Source organism: Paralichthys olivaceus, chromosome 23 (genome assembly GCF_024713975.1).
Source record: "Paralichthys olivaceus isolate ysfri-2021 chromosome 23, ASM2471397v2, whole genome shotgun sequence".
Classification (NCBI taxonomy): Eukaryota; Metazoa; Chordata; class Actinopteri; order Pleuronectiformes; family Paralichthyidae; genus Paralichthys; species Paralichthys olivaceus.
Window position 1 is genome coordinate 13,252,614 of NC_091115.1, and position 15,715 is coordinate 13,268,328.

General features: G+C 42.5%; 1 protein-coding gene across 10 annotated transcripts; it reads left to right on the plus strand.

Moving 5' to 3' along the window:
* The first annotated feature begins 2,861 nt into the window (after nt 1-2,861).
* Nucleotides 2,862-10,266, plus strand: pfkfb3 (6-phosphofructo-2-kinase/fructose-2,6-biphosphatase 3). 10 transcript variants are annotated; one of them, XM_020092410.2, is made up of 15 exons: nt 2,862-3,149; nt 4,965-5,090; nt 5,219-5,315; nt 5,426-5,492; nt 5,601-5,675; nt 5,772-5,828; nt 5,945-6,069; nt 6,150-6,357; nt 6,454-6,600; nt 6,711-6,815; nt 6,944-7,073; nt 7,184-7,311; nt 7,464-7,652; nt 7,875-7,897; nt 9,329-10,266. In XM_020092410.2, exons 1-15 carry the CDS (start codon nt 3,071-3,073, stop codon nt 9,333-9,335), a joined length of 1,563 nt encoding a protein of 520 aa, XP_019947969.2. In that variant the 5' UTR covers nt 2,862-3,070; the 3' UTR covers nt 9,336-10,266. The 10 variants fall into 10 exon arrangements, with proteins under 10 accessions (XP_019947969.2, XP_069375517.1, XP_019947967.2 ...); XM_069519416.1 differs by lacking the exon at nt 9,329-10,266 and adding an exon at nt 8,320-8,570; XM_069519420.1 differs by having other exon boundaries at nt 2,892-3,149; nt 4,968-5,090.
* The last annotated feature ends 5,449 nt before the right edge of the window (nt 10,267-15,715 follow it).

Sequence of the window (15,715 nt, forward strand, 5' to 3'; positions counted from 1 at the left end):
AAGTCAATAGTAAGTAATTAACATGCTACAGGCTACAATGGTCACTTGGTGCTGAACTGCAGCCACGTTCTTGTAGGAAAACTGCAGGACAAACAAGAAGCGTCTGGTCTGCGTCCTGTCTCCTCATGGAGAAAATGTGTCCTCACCGAGGGAGGTGACGAGACGATGTGGATAAACACGTCTGAAATATGATGTGCTGGAAAAGAGTCTGTTTCAATCCACAGTCACAGTGCAGTAAGTGGTGAACACTGTATGTCAGTAGGTAAAGTAATGACTTGTCATGCTCTGATGTAGGATGAGATTGTTTTAGTGTTTTATGGTAAATGAGAGTAAATGCACCTTGTACACATATACATAAAGTTTCGCTTTTGTCGGTGCCAGTGGCTGGAAACATTATGTTGTCAGGTTGCTCATCCTTCCATCACATTCTTGTGAACATTATATTTCAACAACACTTTGAGGGAATATCTGTGAATTTGGTTCAAACGTTCAAATGGACTCAAAGATGAACTGATTAGAATGTGGTGGTCAAAGGTCAAAGTCAGAGTGACGTCAAAAAACTACATTTTGTGAAAACAATATCTCAGGAACACTGACCAGGGAATTCTTTAACATTTGGTAGAAAGGTTTAATTAGACTGATGGATGATCTGGGTGGTTAAGGGTCAAAGGTCAAGGTCATGGTGGGAATTTTGATGAGTTGTCACTTGGACTCAAACGTTAGCTGACTGATTGGTGAAATGTCAAAGGTCCTGCTGACCTTATATGAGTGGGGACAAATGTATATAGACTGAAACCCCACTCAGCGGAGAGCCACACTCACAAAGAGGCATTTCTAATTGTACATGCATGACTATAATAAAAATGTTTCACAATAAAACAATTGTCTTGACTCAGTCATAACTCATCCAAACTGAGATTCATCCTCGCTTTGTTATCTGTGTATTTTCTATTCTAAACCTCAGTCGTAAACCAAAAACATTTCTGTGTCCAGACATATGTCAATTAACGCATATTTCATGACCAAGACTCAAACGACAGTTTTCCCTACAAATATTATGTATTATTTTTCCCTTACATTCTGTAGCTGTATCTATTTCTAAGTCAAAACATTCTCACCGGCTTTAGTCTTACAAGGAAGTGAAAGAACCGGATAATGTTATCATTTGAAATCCCAGAAACTGCATCCGTGTTCCCAAACTTTATCTTTCCAGTGTTTCACTATCAGAACCAACAAAAGACACAAACCCAGTTCAGGTTCACACCTGCACTTTCTTTCACTTCACACTGCGACACTAACACGTTTGAATACTTCAGTGGGAGAGGTCACAACCTGACCACGTCCAAGTTCAAATTTCTGCAAACTCCAGCTGTACTCTCTAAAAAACTCAGGAAAGCAACATAAACTTCACAGCTTTGTTGAGGTGGGTGACAGCAACGGGTTTGTCACTCTGATGAATAAACAAAATTGAGTAAACAGGAATTTGGTTTTGGGATGAGGTTGGCCAGAGTTCAGAGTGTTTTCAAAGTCCAGACTGAGGCAACCAAGGAAATTCAGTACACTGCAAAAAGTTTCTGTAGTTGCCCACACTACAACGACAAATCACTGCAAGTCCTTACACTGTACTAAATACTACTAATTACTACTGTAGACAGAATAATCAAGTCACCAGTAGTTTAATGTGTAAATCTGTACGTAAGAACATAGTACTTTTTGAAAAGAAGTCACAAAATGCTTCACTGAACAATCTATTAAAAAAAAATTTAAATAGAATAGACAAATATGTAAATAATGATAAAATACAACTGAGATGTCTACATTTTCATTTATTTTCACAGGATCGTCATATATTATTTTATCAAATGCTGATCTTATTTTAATCTGCTTCATCAAGGGAGTCTGGGTCACTGATCAACATTTCCCTGTAGTAATCAATATATATTAAATTCTATTCATTGTGACTCATTATGACCAACCAGTATGATGAAGCAGACTGAGGCGATGTGAGACTCTGCACGTTTTCTCAAGTTGTCAAATTTCAACATGTGTGGGTATGAAGAAAAGTGATCGTGTTTCCTGATTTCATATAGAGGGAAATAATGATGTAAGACTGAAGTGCTCAGTCACAGTTAACAGCCACATCATGATAATCATTGTCATGTTGAAAAAACCCCCCATTATTTACCAATGCCATTACAAATGACCATCACTTCTATTAAACTGCTCATACCCACTGATACCTAAAAACAGATATACCACTAGTTAAAATAGGGCTGGGAGATAAAAACAACATCAACAATTCAATACACTGTATATCGATATATATTGCTTATGCATCGTCGAGCACTGCTCAAAAAGAAGAGTTTTCTTTCAACAGTCATTATTTACTGCTTCACTCACACACTCAGTGACCTGCAGATCATATCACTCATGTAGAGTCTACACCCTGCATTCCTCCGCCTATCCACTGATATCAACATTTTTATCTATATATAATTCTTGTCCACCAGCCGTGACTTAAAGCAACAAACACAACACAATGAGAAGTTAGAAGAATAAAGACAAACAACTAAAGGCCAGATACATCTTTGAAAATATATAGACAGCTTAAAGACAAGATAAATAAACGTGACAGATGCTGCTGTAATTGAAATGTAATAAACGTGACTAATGAAAATACGACCCACAGTTTATATTCAGGAACTCTTGTACTAAATATATATGATGATAAAAAGAGCTGTACCTGTGCATTTATGTAATAAATAGAGTTCACCACAGAGGGGCGCTGTGGCTGCCTCTGTGTGTGTGAGTGAGAGTGAGAGAGAATTTCGTCACGATGGTCACGTGTGTTCCCGGGCGGCCGCAGCCGGGCGGGGTTAAATAGCGGATGTGTGCCGCAGACCGGCAGATGAGCTCCGCTCAGCGTGCCCTCACTCTGAACTGAACGGCCCCGGCTCGCTGCTGCTCCTCAGCGGAACAGACGAAGCTCCACCGGCTCCCGTCAGTCTTCTCACCCCGGATATAAGCGGCTCGGTTCCCGTGTACAGCGCGGCTCTTAGGTCCCTGAGGAATGCCCAGAGAGCTGACCCAGAACAGGATCCAAAAGATCTGGGTTCCCACCAAGGATGACAAGCCGGCACCACGGAGAGGTACGAACCGTGTCGACCCGTCTCCTTCACCACACACACACACACACACACACACACACACACACACACACACACACAATCACAGTACCGGTACATCTTCATCCTGCTCATGGACCATGTGACACCGCGGTGAGCCGCTGGTGGCTCCGCGGTGATTTAAGCTAACGTCACTAGCATCGAACACTGAAACACGAGCATCTCTTTTGAATCTTCCTCCATGTTTGTTAAAACGTGTCCACGGTGACGTGTATGTCGCCGCGCACCTGTCCTTCACCGGTCTGTTCGTTCACGGGTGGTCTTCATCGGCACGCGCGGCACGTCCCCGGCCTCCTAGCAACTGCAGCGTGACATGGATCCCGTCGCCACGGCAACCGCGGAGCCCCGCAACCTGTGTGATGCTGTTGATCTGCGGGGGCTTCTCATTGGTCCGCCGGCAGCGCGCGTGCATGGTTCGACCCGGCCGCTGCTGTCTCGTGTCCAGAGCCAAATGATACACATCATCTATTATACTATTAATTATAACGACTCTAACTTTACATTTACTCACATCGCTCTTTATTCTATGTAATTTAAACTAAGACAAAAATGTAATATAATAAAATGATGATATAGGATTTTTTAAAATTCTACTTGTCTTTGTTTTAGAATTTAATCAGCATCTGTTTTCAACATACAAGAGATTTGCTCTGGTGTTTGATCATGTAGAGGAAAAAAGCGAAAAGATACTAAAACAAATTTAAAGGCAAGTAGATCAAGAAAACAGGAACAAGAGCAATAAGTGAAAAAGTGATATAATGAATTAAAAATGTAAAAACATCTAAAAATAAATATAATATAATAAATATATAAAATATGCCATAATATAGAATTCATTTCTTCAATTTTAAATGCTACAACTAGAGAGGACTTAAATCTATTGAGAAATGTATAAGATGATTTTGAATATTTAGAAATATATAAGAATATTTTTATTTCATTCACATCCTGATTCATGGTCACCGCATCCTCTGCTGCCGCTCATTGATTATCGATGGGCTGACGTGGTTTACTGATCAATGAGGCGGACAAAGCTCATCATCCTCATTTGACGTCACTTTCATTTCAGGTCTGATTCAGGAGTTTGATGAGAAAAAAAGAAACTTGTGGTAAATGTATCTTTTTTTTCATAGTGACGAGAGGATGAAAATAAAAGAGCTGTGAGGTGTGGCGGTTGAACGCACAGAGGTGGGGTGTGGTGGAAGCGAGATGATGGAGATGGATGAGAGTTGAACAAAGAAGTTGAGGAAGGATGAACCACATTGTCGAGTGCTGACTCAGAGTTTGATCCGTTTTTCCATTTGAGCGTGGCTCAGTTTTGTTCGCTCACAAACTCAGTGACATACAGATCGTATCATTCATGCAGAATCAACACCCTGCATTCCGCGCATGATATAGAAACTCCCATGGGCCCCAGGGGTTACAGTATATTTGCTCTCGTGAAAGCAACACGTCCTGGCTCACGTTGACAGAAGTGGGTCAGATGTGCAGTGAGGTGGAAGTAAAATGCGAGTCTGGCGTTTGCAGACATTCACATGCTCGCTGGGAGTGTGTCAGCGTGGACACACACACAGGGATTATAGGTTAGTGGTTAATAAATAACCTGAGGCAGGTTGTGGACGCTGTGGGAGGCTGTTTGATATTTGTATCCGACCTCTGGCTGCTGGTGGAGTCATTTCACACTGCTGCTTCAGACCTAAACTCCAAATTTGTCATATTTACTTTTTTTGTAAACAGGCACAGTTCTCATGATTTATGTCTCCTTGTCCCCCTCTGCAGCAGCTGGCGCTCCCCACTTCGCCAACCCCACCGTCATCGTGATGGTGGGCCTGCCTGCTCGAGGCAAAACGTACATTTCAAAGAAACTCACCCGCTACCTCAACTGGATCGGCATGCCTACCAAAGGTAAACACACACATCAGTAGCTTAACAATGACACTGTAGTTTGAGATGTAGTTTTTACTCGAAGTATCAACTTCTTTTTCCACCTCTTGGACAATGTGCTCACACTTTTTTCTGTCCTGGTGTTGTAGTCTTTAACGTGGGAGAGTATCGCAGGGAGGCTGTCAAGAACTACAGCTCCTATGACTTCTTCAAGCCTGATAATGAGTGTGCCGTGAAAATCAGGCAGTAAGTCTCCCCCCCCCCACACCGCACACACGCACACGCGCGCACACACACACGATTACTGTAGAAATATATATTTAAAATAAACGTTTTCCACAATCTTTGTTCTTCAGGCAGTGTGCCTTAGCAGCCTTGAGGGATGTCAAGTCCTATCTGAAGGACGAGGGAGGCCATGTAGCGGTGAGTTTCCTGTCATGCGTCGTGTTTTCTAAATATCTGTACTCCTAACACGGTAAGACACAACTGCAACATTATTCTGAAAGTCATCATCAGCCTTGTTTCCTGTAGGTCTTCGATGCCACAAACACAACAAGAGAAAGGCGAGACATAATCCTCAAGTTCGGAGATGAGAATGGCTTCAAGGTAAGCGTTGCTATGGCGACGTTAGGAGTCAAGGGATGGCATCTTCGTCATTACAGTGACATTTAACCATTCTGTCTTTTTTTTTTTTATCCCCAGATCTTTTTCATCGAGTCCGTGTGCAATGATCCCAGCGTCATCGCGTCCAACATCATGGTGAGTCACATGACATGACGATGCATCATTGTGATGTCTTAAACAACTTGAAGTGCTCACATCTCTCTGGCCTCAGGCGTGTTGTTTGCCGTCTGACAGTCTTCCTCCCTGTGCAGGAAGTGAAGGTGTCGTGTCCAGACTACCGGGATTGCAACAAGACCGACGCCATGCTGGATTTCCAGCGGCGAATTGAGTGCTACAAAACCAGCTACCAACCTCTGGACTCCGATCAGCACGACAGGTAAATCATCACCATTGGCCCATAGGAGATCTGCAACGTCCTGTACAAACGTATAAATCATCCCATTATGTTTCCTTCAGGGATCTCTCCTTCATCAAGGTGATTGATGTCGGCCGGCAGTTCCTCGTCAACCGGATCCAAGATCACATCCAGAGCAAGATCGTCTACTACCTGATGAACATCCACATCCAGCCCCGCACCATCTACCTGTGTCGGCATGGAGAGAGCACTGATAACTTGGAGGGACGGCTCGGTGGTGACTCTGGTCTCTCGTCGCGGGGCAGACAGGTACGAGCAACCGCAGACAAGAGCGTGAAATAGACGAGATGGCAAGATTTGAGACATCATAAGCTTCCGGGTTTGAAACCATCCTTCCTGCCACAGTTTTCAGGCGCCCTGGCCCGGTTTGTTGAGGAGCAGAAACTGGAGAATTTGAAGGTGTGGACCAGCCAGCTGTGTCGCAGCATCCAGACTGTCGAGCACCTGGGAGTCCAGTACGAACAGTGGAAGGCTCTTAATGAGATCGATGCCGTAAGTATCACTCTAACACACACCATTAAAACCAACAGCACACACAGCTCTGTTTGTTGTTAACTGAAATACTATGCATAATAATTATGTTTGAATATATGTTCTTTTAGGGAGTGTGTGAGGAGATGACGTACGATGAGGTGAAGGAGAGATATCCAGAGGAGTTTGCTTTGAGAGATGAAGATAAATACTACTACCGCTATCCTTCTGGAGAGGTACACATACAGTTACATTTAGGCCAATCGACAAACAAATGATAAAAAAACTATTCAATTCACAATTTCAAATCTATTTGACATATCTATGACCATATTGACTAACGACTCCTCCTTCCTGACGGCAGTCGTACCAGGATCTGGTCCAGCGAGTGGAGCCAGTCATCATGGAGCTAGAGAGGCAGGAGAACGTCCTGGTTATCTGCCACCAGGCCGTCATGCGCTGCCTGCTGGCCTACTTCCTGGATAAGAGTGCAGGTGGGTGCTACAAGTCCCAGAAGCCCTCTAAAAGAATGAAATGATGATGAGTTACAATACTCTTCATCTGCTGCATCTTTATTCATATACGTGTTTCCCTGACATTCCAGAGGAGATGCCCTATCTGAGATGTCCCCTGCACACGGTGCTGAAGCTCACCCCGGTCGCCTACGGGTGCAAAGTGGAGTCCATCTCTTTGGCTGTGGAGGCAGTGAACACCCACAGAGACAGACCTGAGGTAATGATTCATTAATTGTTAAACGTTGATAGAACTGGCTCTTGTGTTCTCGTGTTCCATGTTAATGTTAAGATAACACAATGCCTACACTACTTCCATATGCTGCTTGATATCTGACTTTCTCCAATGTGTAACACCTGGTACCCCTGCAGGAGGTGAAGAGGGGCCCCGGCACCTTGATCAGGAGGAACAGCGTGACTCCCCTGACCAGCCCCGAGTCAAACATTAAGAAACCTCGTATCGATGACCTCGACGAGGCTCCGATCCAGGAGGTGCCTCCTTCTGTTGCCTCGCTGGCTCTCTGCAGCCCCTCACACCTCCCTCTCTCCTTGGCTGGACAGGTGAGTTTATCAAATGACAGGACCAAATTATTTACACTCAAGTCACGAGAAGCTGATGTTTCGTGCCTGATTTTTATGATGAATTCGGCAAAGAAGTCTGAACAGCACCATGACACAGGCAGACTGAAACACCTGTTTTCCTTTCTGACTGTCTCTGCATGTACGCTCACTCACTTGTGTCCCGTCCTTTTTCCCCCCTGCTGCCCTCTCCTCATCTTTCAGCACTGGCTGGGTAAAGTCTGCCTGTAAGTATCCTGCTCAGTGTCTCTGGCTGTCTCGCTTTGTCTGTCTCATGCGTCTCACTCACTTGCTCTTGCTGTATATTTTGTTTACACTGTGCTCTGTCTGCTCCTGATCTCGCTTTGTTTATCAAATTGATTTGGATATGATACTATCACTACATAGTTTTACAGTCTGAACATCCCCAGACTTGACTGATGGGAAATGGTGCCTTGTATTGTGCAACAGTTTCCTGGCTATGAAGGAAAAGAGGAAAAGCTCCCATTTTGTTCACAGGGAACTCACTCCCCAGTTTACATTGCTGTGATTCCTGTGTGCTGACATCACCACACCCTGTTCGATACTATGCTATGTTGATTCATGCTGACTTATCCTGCTCTTGTCCCTGTGTTTGGTTTATTTTTGGCCTGTCATGTGCTGCTTAAAGACGAACCACCCTCCACTATCTCAAAGTGGTTTCGCTCTTAGTCTTCCAAAGGTAAAGACACCATAGTGACTTTGCAGTTGCTTCATAGTTTCTGCCAGCAGCCTCGTTTTACATGAATAACGGAAGTATAAAGTCTGATGACCAGACTAAACCAGAACTTAGGGCTGTGTAGCAGATACTTGCAGCCCAAAAAAGGAAAAACATTTCTGGCACTTTTTCAGTGTTCTTGAAAAAAGGAATAGAGACGGTAGTTCCAATAGATTAGATCTGAAAGTAGTTGTGTTGCCATGCTTCACAGTATAACTCAGCACTCATCATTTTGTGTTCACCAGAGCCTGTGTCTGTGTGAGTGAGGAATATAGTTAATAACACCACCATGACCAGTCATTAGCTGCAGTAGCTAGATTTACATTTGACTGTCAAACATGGTGGTCCTCCTGTTTCTCCTTAGAACCTACCTCTAACTCGTTTCCTCCTCATCCTGTTTCTCTCAGTAGTTAGCTTCGCATCATACTTTGGCTATTTCCTGTTCATGACATCAGCTTCAATAAAAGTTCTCAACTTAAGCCCAGCAGGTAGTTAAGTGAACAACCACAGCCACTAAACTTGACTGCATGAGGAGAAACGGCACGTCTGTGCTATTTTCAGCTGTCGCAGTGGAAAGGTGTGGACTGCTGGGTGTGCGAGGATCTCCTCAGCTTCATTCATAATCACCAGAGGATTAACAGCAGCCGTTGTTCACACACTCATGAACTCAGGGCTAGTTTTCATGCCCTAAAAATATCACAGAGGAAAATCAGGGCCTGAGAAAACACAGGTGATGTAACTTGTGGTTTAGGGATTACGCTGCATGAGACAGTATCATTCAACGGCTGCATATTTATGCAGGAGTGCCTTTTGTGTTGTTGCTAACGTCCTGGTAGCCAGTTGTGTTGTTTTGAATAATAAGCCTCTAAGTGGAGTACCTGTCAAGACTTAACGTTGTGTTTTTGTTCTGTTGTTTTTGCAGAACCTGAGGAGGAGCTCACCCGGCCGCCATGACATCCTACAGCCCTGCCAATGAAATTGCACCGATGTGTCACGAGGCTCAAGAGGTCGGCAAGCGGATCAGTGGCGAGGAAGACGATAACAGTGATATAAATAAGGAAAAGTGAAATTTGATTTTCTAAAAAGCAACATTTCTCGAACATCAAGGATCAACTGGATGAATGTGTCATTTTGTCTGTAAAGGACAAAACCTTTTATCGTTCATAAAGGACCATGGTTACTTAATTGTTTTTTGCCGTCTAGTGCCTGCAGTGCTTGTTCTGCAAGCCTGACGCCACTTCTCTCGCTATTTCCGTGGACTTGATGGCTTGAGGAGAGGCGCCACATTTCACCTAATAACTCCACATATCATCTCAATATCTTATTTTTCACAGTTTGAATATTTATTTTTCATTATGATGTAGTTTAAACAGTACGTGTCGATCATTAATTCGAGTTCTCTACGCTGATTGGGAGAACCTTTATTTGGCTTGACTTCATGTTGCCGTCATTGTCTGCAACGCACAAATGTAAGCACTTCTATTTTTGTTATAACAATGCGTGCTGTTAATAATATACTTGTAAATGTTAGTGTACATACAGTGTAGGAGAGACGTGTGGGGGGATGACTTGGATGTGTGTGTGTGTAATCGTGTGTTTGTATGTGTTGGGACTGAATGGAAAGCAGAAGGTGTGGAGAAAGAAGCTGCTGCTCACCTCTCTCAGTAAAACTCTAAACCTGTTTGCTTGAGATACTTGAAATTTGTTTTTTGTAAAAACTGTTTTATTATACTCTTAATTTATTTTTATTTAGTTTTTAATGACTGACTGACTGAAGGACTACTACGCATGAGAGGATGTAGTACAGTTGATTTTGCTGGACATGCAGGATCAATAAATTCACTCTGGAAAATACACAAAGTGTTTGTTGTTTTCTTCTTGTCGTTCCCGGCCTGAACACAACTCTAATGTCCCGTCTTCTCTTTTGTGTTTCCATTAATGGAGCTAATCTGCAGTGCACACAGCATGTCCCTGCCCTCACTATCTCACCCATTCACAAGATTCATGAGTCACAAACTCACTGGGTGCATTCAGGATGTTGCCTTGAACTTGAATCAGCTTGGGCACTAAAAAAAAAACAAACCCTTTCTTTTAGTTCAGTGGTGATAAATTCAAGTCAATTTAGTTTTTCATCACAGAAGTTCTCTCGGGGCACTCTTCATATAGTCCAGGTCAAAACCATACTCTTCATAATATTACTTACAGGTACTAGAGTTTCATATAGATAAAAAATTATCTATAGGCAGAGAGTGCTCACTAACTCAGCAGTTAATTACAAAAAAGAACAATTATCTCTATGTTGTGTTTCTGAAATGATACAAAGGAACAGGAAGGTTTGGCTGCCAACACGTTACAAAAGCACAAAGGTTTCATAAACACACCTCACATTCCTAATCTTAACACAGTCATACCCATGACTTTGCTGTTGGTTTAAGGCTTATACACTGACATGATGGGACATAGAATCTGATCTGTATCAGGTTTCACAGCAGTAGTGCTGATCTGGTACTGACCTGCTACCATAATAATATATATATAACATATATATATATATTTTACTATTATAATAATAATAAAAATAACAGTAGGCCTAATGCTCAATCCCAGCTGACGATGGGTACGACAGAGACAAAATAAAAAAACACATTCATAACTACACAGGCAATTTAGCGTCACTGTAGGAGGAAGCTGCAGCAGCAAAAGGCACAGATTTGTTGAGTTTAAATCTCCTTATATTAAAATACAAAAGTCTGATCGAGTGGTACTGAATTACTTCTATTGTTGTGTTGTGTGAGTACTGTACATTTTAGTGAAGTATATTTACACCTTCTGATGTCCCTGATTCAATTCAATTCCATTTTATTTGTATTGCACTAATCATAACATACATTATCTCAAGGCACAAGACCTTACAATGTTACCCAACAGTTCCCACAATGAGGAAGCACTTTGCAAAAGTAGAAGGAAACTGGACGAAACTTCTAGAACCAGACTCAACCAGATGAGTTGAGTCTTGAGCAGTTAATTTTAAAAAAAACAATTATCTATGTTGTGTTTCTGAAATGATACAAAGGAACAGGAAGGTTTAGCTGCCAACATGTTATAAAAGCACAAAGGTTTCATAAACACACCTCACATTCCTAATCTTAACACAGCCACACATGTTTGAATGGGAAGTATAATTGTTTGGGAGATTTACTGTGGCATTCGCTTTATTTAGGACGAATCGTTACAACTATGGCGATTCCCAAACTTTTCATCCAGCAAATCAAATTAAACTTGTTCAGTGCATAATAAACTAGAGAAATACCCTTCAGCCTCAGCGATACTTTGTGTTATGTGATAGTTAGCAGGAGAGGTGGGTGGAAAAGAGGGGAGAGAAGACAGGTAGGGGCAAGAGGAAATGAAATGAAAGTAACAAAGATATTTATAAATCTAATGTTATTAATGACAGCAGCACCATCTGTGGTAAAAGCCATTGTTGGGATATTTAAATCTTAATATCAGTTGTAATACAGTGACACTCACACTTTCTACATTTGCCAACTGACTGTGGTATTTCCTCCAGTCTGAATCATGCTGGGCAGACTGAGCGTCCTGGCTCGGTCTGTGGCTATGTGACTGCAGTCAGGCTCACCACATACTGATGCTCACTCACACACACGCACGTACTCACACATTTACACTTGCGTATGTGACTCCAGACAGGTTTACTTTTTCCTCAGCACTCACCAGGCCACTGAGAGAGACCTTGGTATATTGTTGTCTTTACCTTTATATAAGTATTTCATTGGGAATGTTACCAACCCCTGTTTATTTAAGATGTCATTTTGACTGTAAATGTATACTTAGAAGACAAACATAGATGGAGAGACACAAGATTAAGGCTCAAGCTCAGCTCTGTCTCTTCATGTGGACATTGTCTCAGGTTATCATGGGCTGCATCTGGGTAGAGATTTTGACTACGTGATGGCAGTCAATTGCACTCTACAACACTATTTTTAATTAAATGCTGTTACTTCAATTTCACTTCCGAATCTGTCATGAGGCGCATGTCTGTGTTGCCATCGACCGAAGTGTCTTTATGAGCAGGACAACAAATGGTCCTCATTCCTTCCTCTATGGTTTTGGTGGTCGGGTAATCTCCCTAGCTCTTCGTGCAGAACTTGTGTCCACACTCCAGGGCGGAAAAATAAGAGGTGGGGAAGTTCAGAGAGCAGATCTGACGTGGCACATCCTCTTCTGATGATCTGGATCTGACGCTTCGTACAGCTGGTTAATGACATGAGACTCAGAGAAATACTTGTCCATGCTTGTACCATCCAAATACCTTTCCATATGCTTTTCTTGTTTGAGCCTTAATCTTGTGCCCCTCCATTTATGTTGTGGTTTTGCATCACAGAACTTGTCCTCGCAGTATTTGAATGTCCATATTTATATTTCCCTCGCTCTTATCTTATCTGTTGTTGCACTCACCTGCTTTAATTGCAGGTGTCTCAGTGTCTGACTCTGTGGGGTGCTTGAAACTACTGCCTCGCATGTGGCCTGGTGGTGGTACTGGCGGTTATGCTGCTGCTGCTGCTGCTGCAGTGTGTGTGTGTGTGTATAATCCCTGTGGGAGAGACGAGCTGCTGCGTCAGGCGTATGAATGGTACATGGGCTTGGTGTTAACAGGCATCAGCAGCTCCACAAATAGCTGCTTAAGTCCACGCACACACACACGCTGATGCAGGCCTGTGTTTGTGTGTGTGTGTGTGTGTGTGTGTGTGTGTGTGTGTGTGTGTGTGTGTTCCCAATCAGCCAGGTGAAAGGTGGGCTGTATACAGAGAGGACCCTTGGCCCAGTTGGTCAACTGAGGTCGGTCTACAATTAAAACTCTTGTGAGCCATATTTGTAATTATTAACAAAAGCTTCTACAAATCATTTGTTTACACCCTGATGCATCATCAGCAGGTGACCCGGCATCGAGTCTTCGGCCTTGTCGCTCCTTCAACATGACTCAGCAGCTCGTCCTTGTCGACCTGATTAGCTGGTCATGTGTCTCAGTCTCATTTAAACTCAGAGTAATCTTCTTTACATATGCACCATGACATACAGCGCACATACGTGTACAGACACATTCAGTCTACACCTGTAAACAACTCATTGATCCATATGACACAAGAATACACACAGTCACAGCAGCGTAGTGCCCATTGGGGTCATTCCACACCGGGGGGGTGTGTGGAGAGTTTGTGAAGATCTCAGATTATCAGGAGAGATAGACAATTCTGCTGACTTGCCATCTCTGTATGTCTGTTGGTTCTTCCACTCACATGTGGAAAAACCAAAATCAACACAACCTGCACTCTCACAGTATTCAAATGTTGGTTCCCAGAACAAGAAAAAGGAACTTGACCAATAACCTGCAATAACCTACAGAAGAATCTGCAATTGTCAGAGGGGGAAGTTTAGACTAACAAACAAGAAATGACAAAAAACCCTGGACACTGTGGATACTTAAAAGTACAGAAATGTACCATCAGGCCCATTTCGAGCCAGAGTCTGTAGCAATTGAGGGATTGAGCCTTGGTAGCGAGGTCTCATCAATACATCAACCATAACCTTTCATCTTTTATAGCATCAAATAATTCATTAAAACCAAATGTATGAGAAAAATGAGTCGGTGTGATATGAACTGCCTAAAATTACAGAAACCATCTGTGAGAAACATTTATTTGACGTATATTTTGACTTTTAAACATGAATGCCTTTGAGCAAGACAAAGTTTTGCAGAGCGCGTTGGCTGAGGTTTACTGCTAATCATATAACTAATACATAGTGTATAACTATGAGCAAATGCACATGCTCAAGTTGACCTTGTGGTCTTTGCTGCTGTTTTGTGAGGAATGTATTACACGTGAGGTGGAGTGAAAACTCATCCCTTTCTCTTTGTGCAGAGGCTATTGATGGGGAGCTTTTGCCGTGAATGGACAGGATAAGTCATTCAGCGAGCCTTGAATGAAGCAGAGCAGATTAAAGAGGCCTCGTGTTACCCCTGATTACACTGGAGCTCAAATAAAAGCCCTTTTACGTGATCCGGTTCACAGTGTCATCACTGCAACAAAAAATTCTCTTACAGCAGTGAGTCAGACTAATCTTGTCCTTTTATCAGTGGATTACAGATTTAACACTCTGCATCTCTTTTCTTCTTTTTTTTCCCTCAAGTTTTTAAAATAATATATATAGCAAAGGACGTTGCCACCTGGGTCTCAACAGAACAGCCAGAGACGAACTTCTTGCTTCTCAGCATTTGAACCTCGCTTTATTTTCCAATTTAAGAAACATAAATCTCCACAAAACCCAAACTTGCAAACTTTTTCAGCTGGCACCTCGCTTTGCAGCTCAGCAGTGTCTCTTAGTGTCTCTCTGTGTGTCCCTGTCTCAGTTCTGAGTGTCTCTGAGGCAGCTTGCCCGCTGCCTTTTAAACCTGAGGCTCAATCAGCTAATTGCTCTCACATGCACTGATTGATCCTCTGGTGCAGGTGGAGGTGCTCTCCCAGCCACCTCCACTCTATATAATGATAGAAGTGAACAGTATTAGCTTCTATCTCTCTGTGCCAGGAGAAGAGTGAAAGTGCAGTGTTTTGTTTTGTTTTGTTTTGAGTTATCACTCAAAATGAAAGTTTGTGTCATCAGAAAAATCACATGCCACTCAATGGCATGTGATTTTTTTGGTTTCAATATTAATCAAACCGCTCTTTTGTAAACAGACTGTGTTTATAAAGAGCTTTTCTAATCTTAGTGACACTAGAAGCCTCAATCTCCTATTCACACACACATTTATACAACTTTTCTATAAGCTGCACTTTCACACGTTCACACTCTGATGGAGGCTCAGTGGTTCTATTCAGTGTCTTCAGGACAATTAAATATGCCGACTGGAGGAGCCGGGGATCCACCACTGGCCTAAGTTGACGACCCACGCCGCCTCCTGAGTAATTCTGCTCTGGCCTAGTAATCCTGGAACCTTTCATTTGTGTGTATGTTGTATAGATGTGCCTCTGAATGTGAGGCCTGCAGATACAAAACAGGAAGTTGCAACATTTAGAAGTAAATAAGGAGCTAACTTGATCTTTCTTTATTGTTAAGTATGGTTGTACACTCAGTCCACTAACTACACATGTCTTATTTATTCTGTCTTGGTTAACTTATTCATAGCATCAATCTTCAGACCCACATTCTACTGAAAGTAATCCAACTGATGTCAGACAATACAACTATAGACTAGCACTCAAAGCAAATGGAACTAAGATGCACCAAATTACAC

Coding starts and splice junctions, on each gene's coding strand:
- pfkfb3 (XM_069519416.1), top strand. CDS start 3,071: ATGCCCAGAGAGCTGACCCAGAACAGGATCCAAAAGATCTGGGTTCCC. Junction 5,493..5,600: donor ACGAGGGAGGCCATGTAGCG/GTGAGTTTCCTG, acceptor TGTTTCCTGTAG/GTCTTCGATGCCACAAACAC. Junction 7,653..7,874: donor CTCTCTCCTTGGCTGGACAG/GTGAGTTTATCA, acceptor CTCATCTTTCAG/CACTGGCTGGGTAAAGTCTG.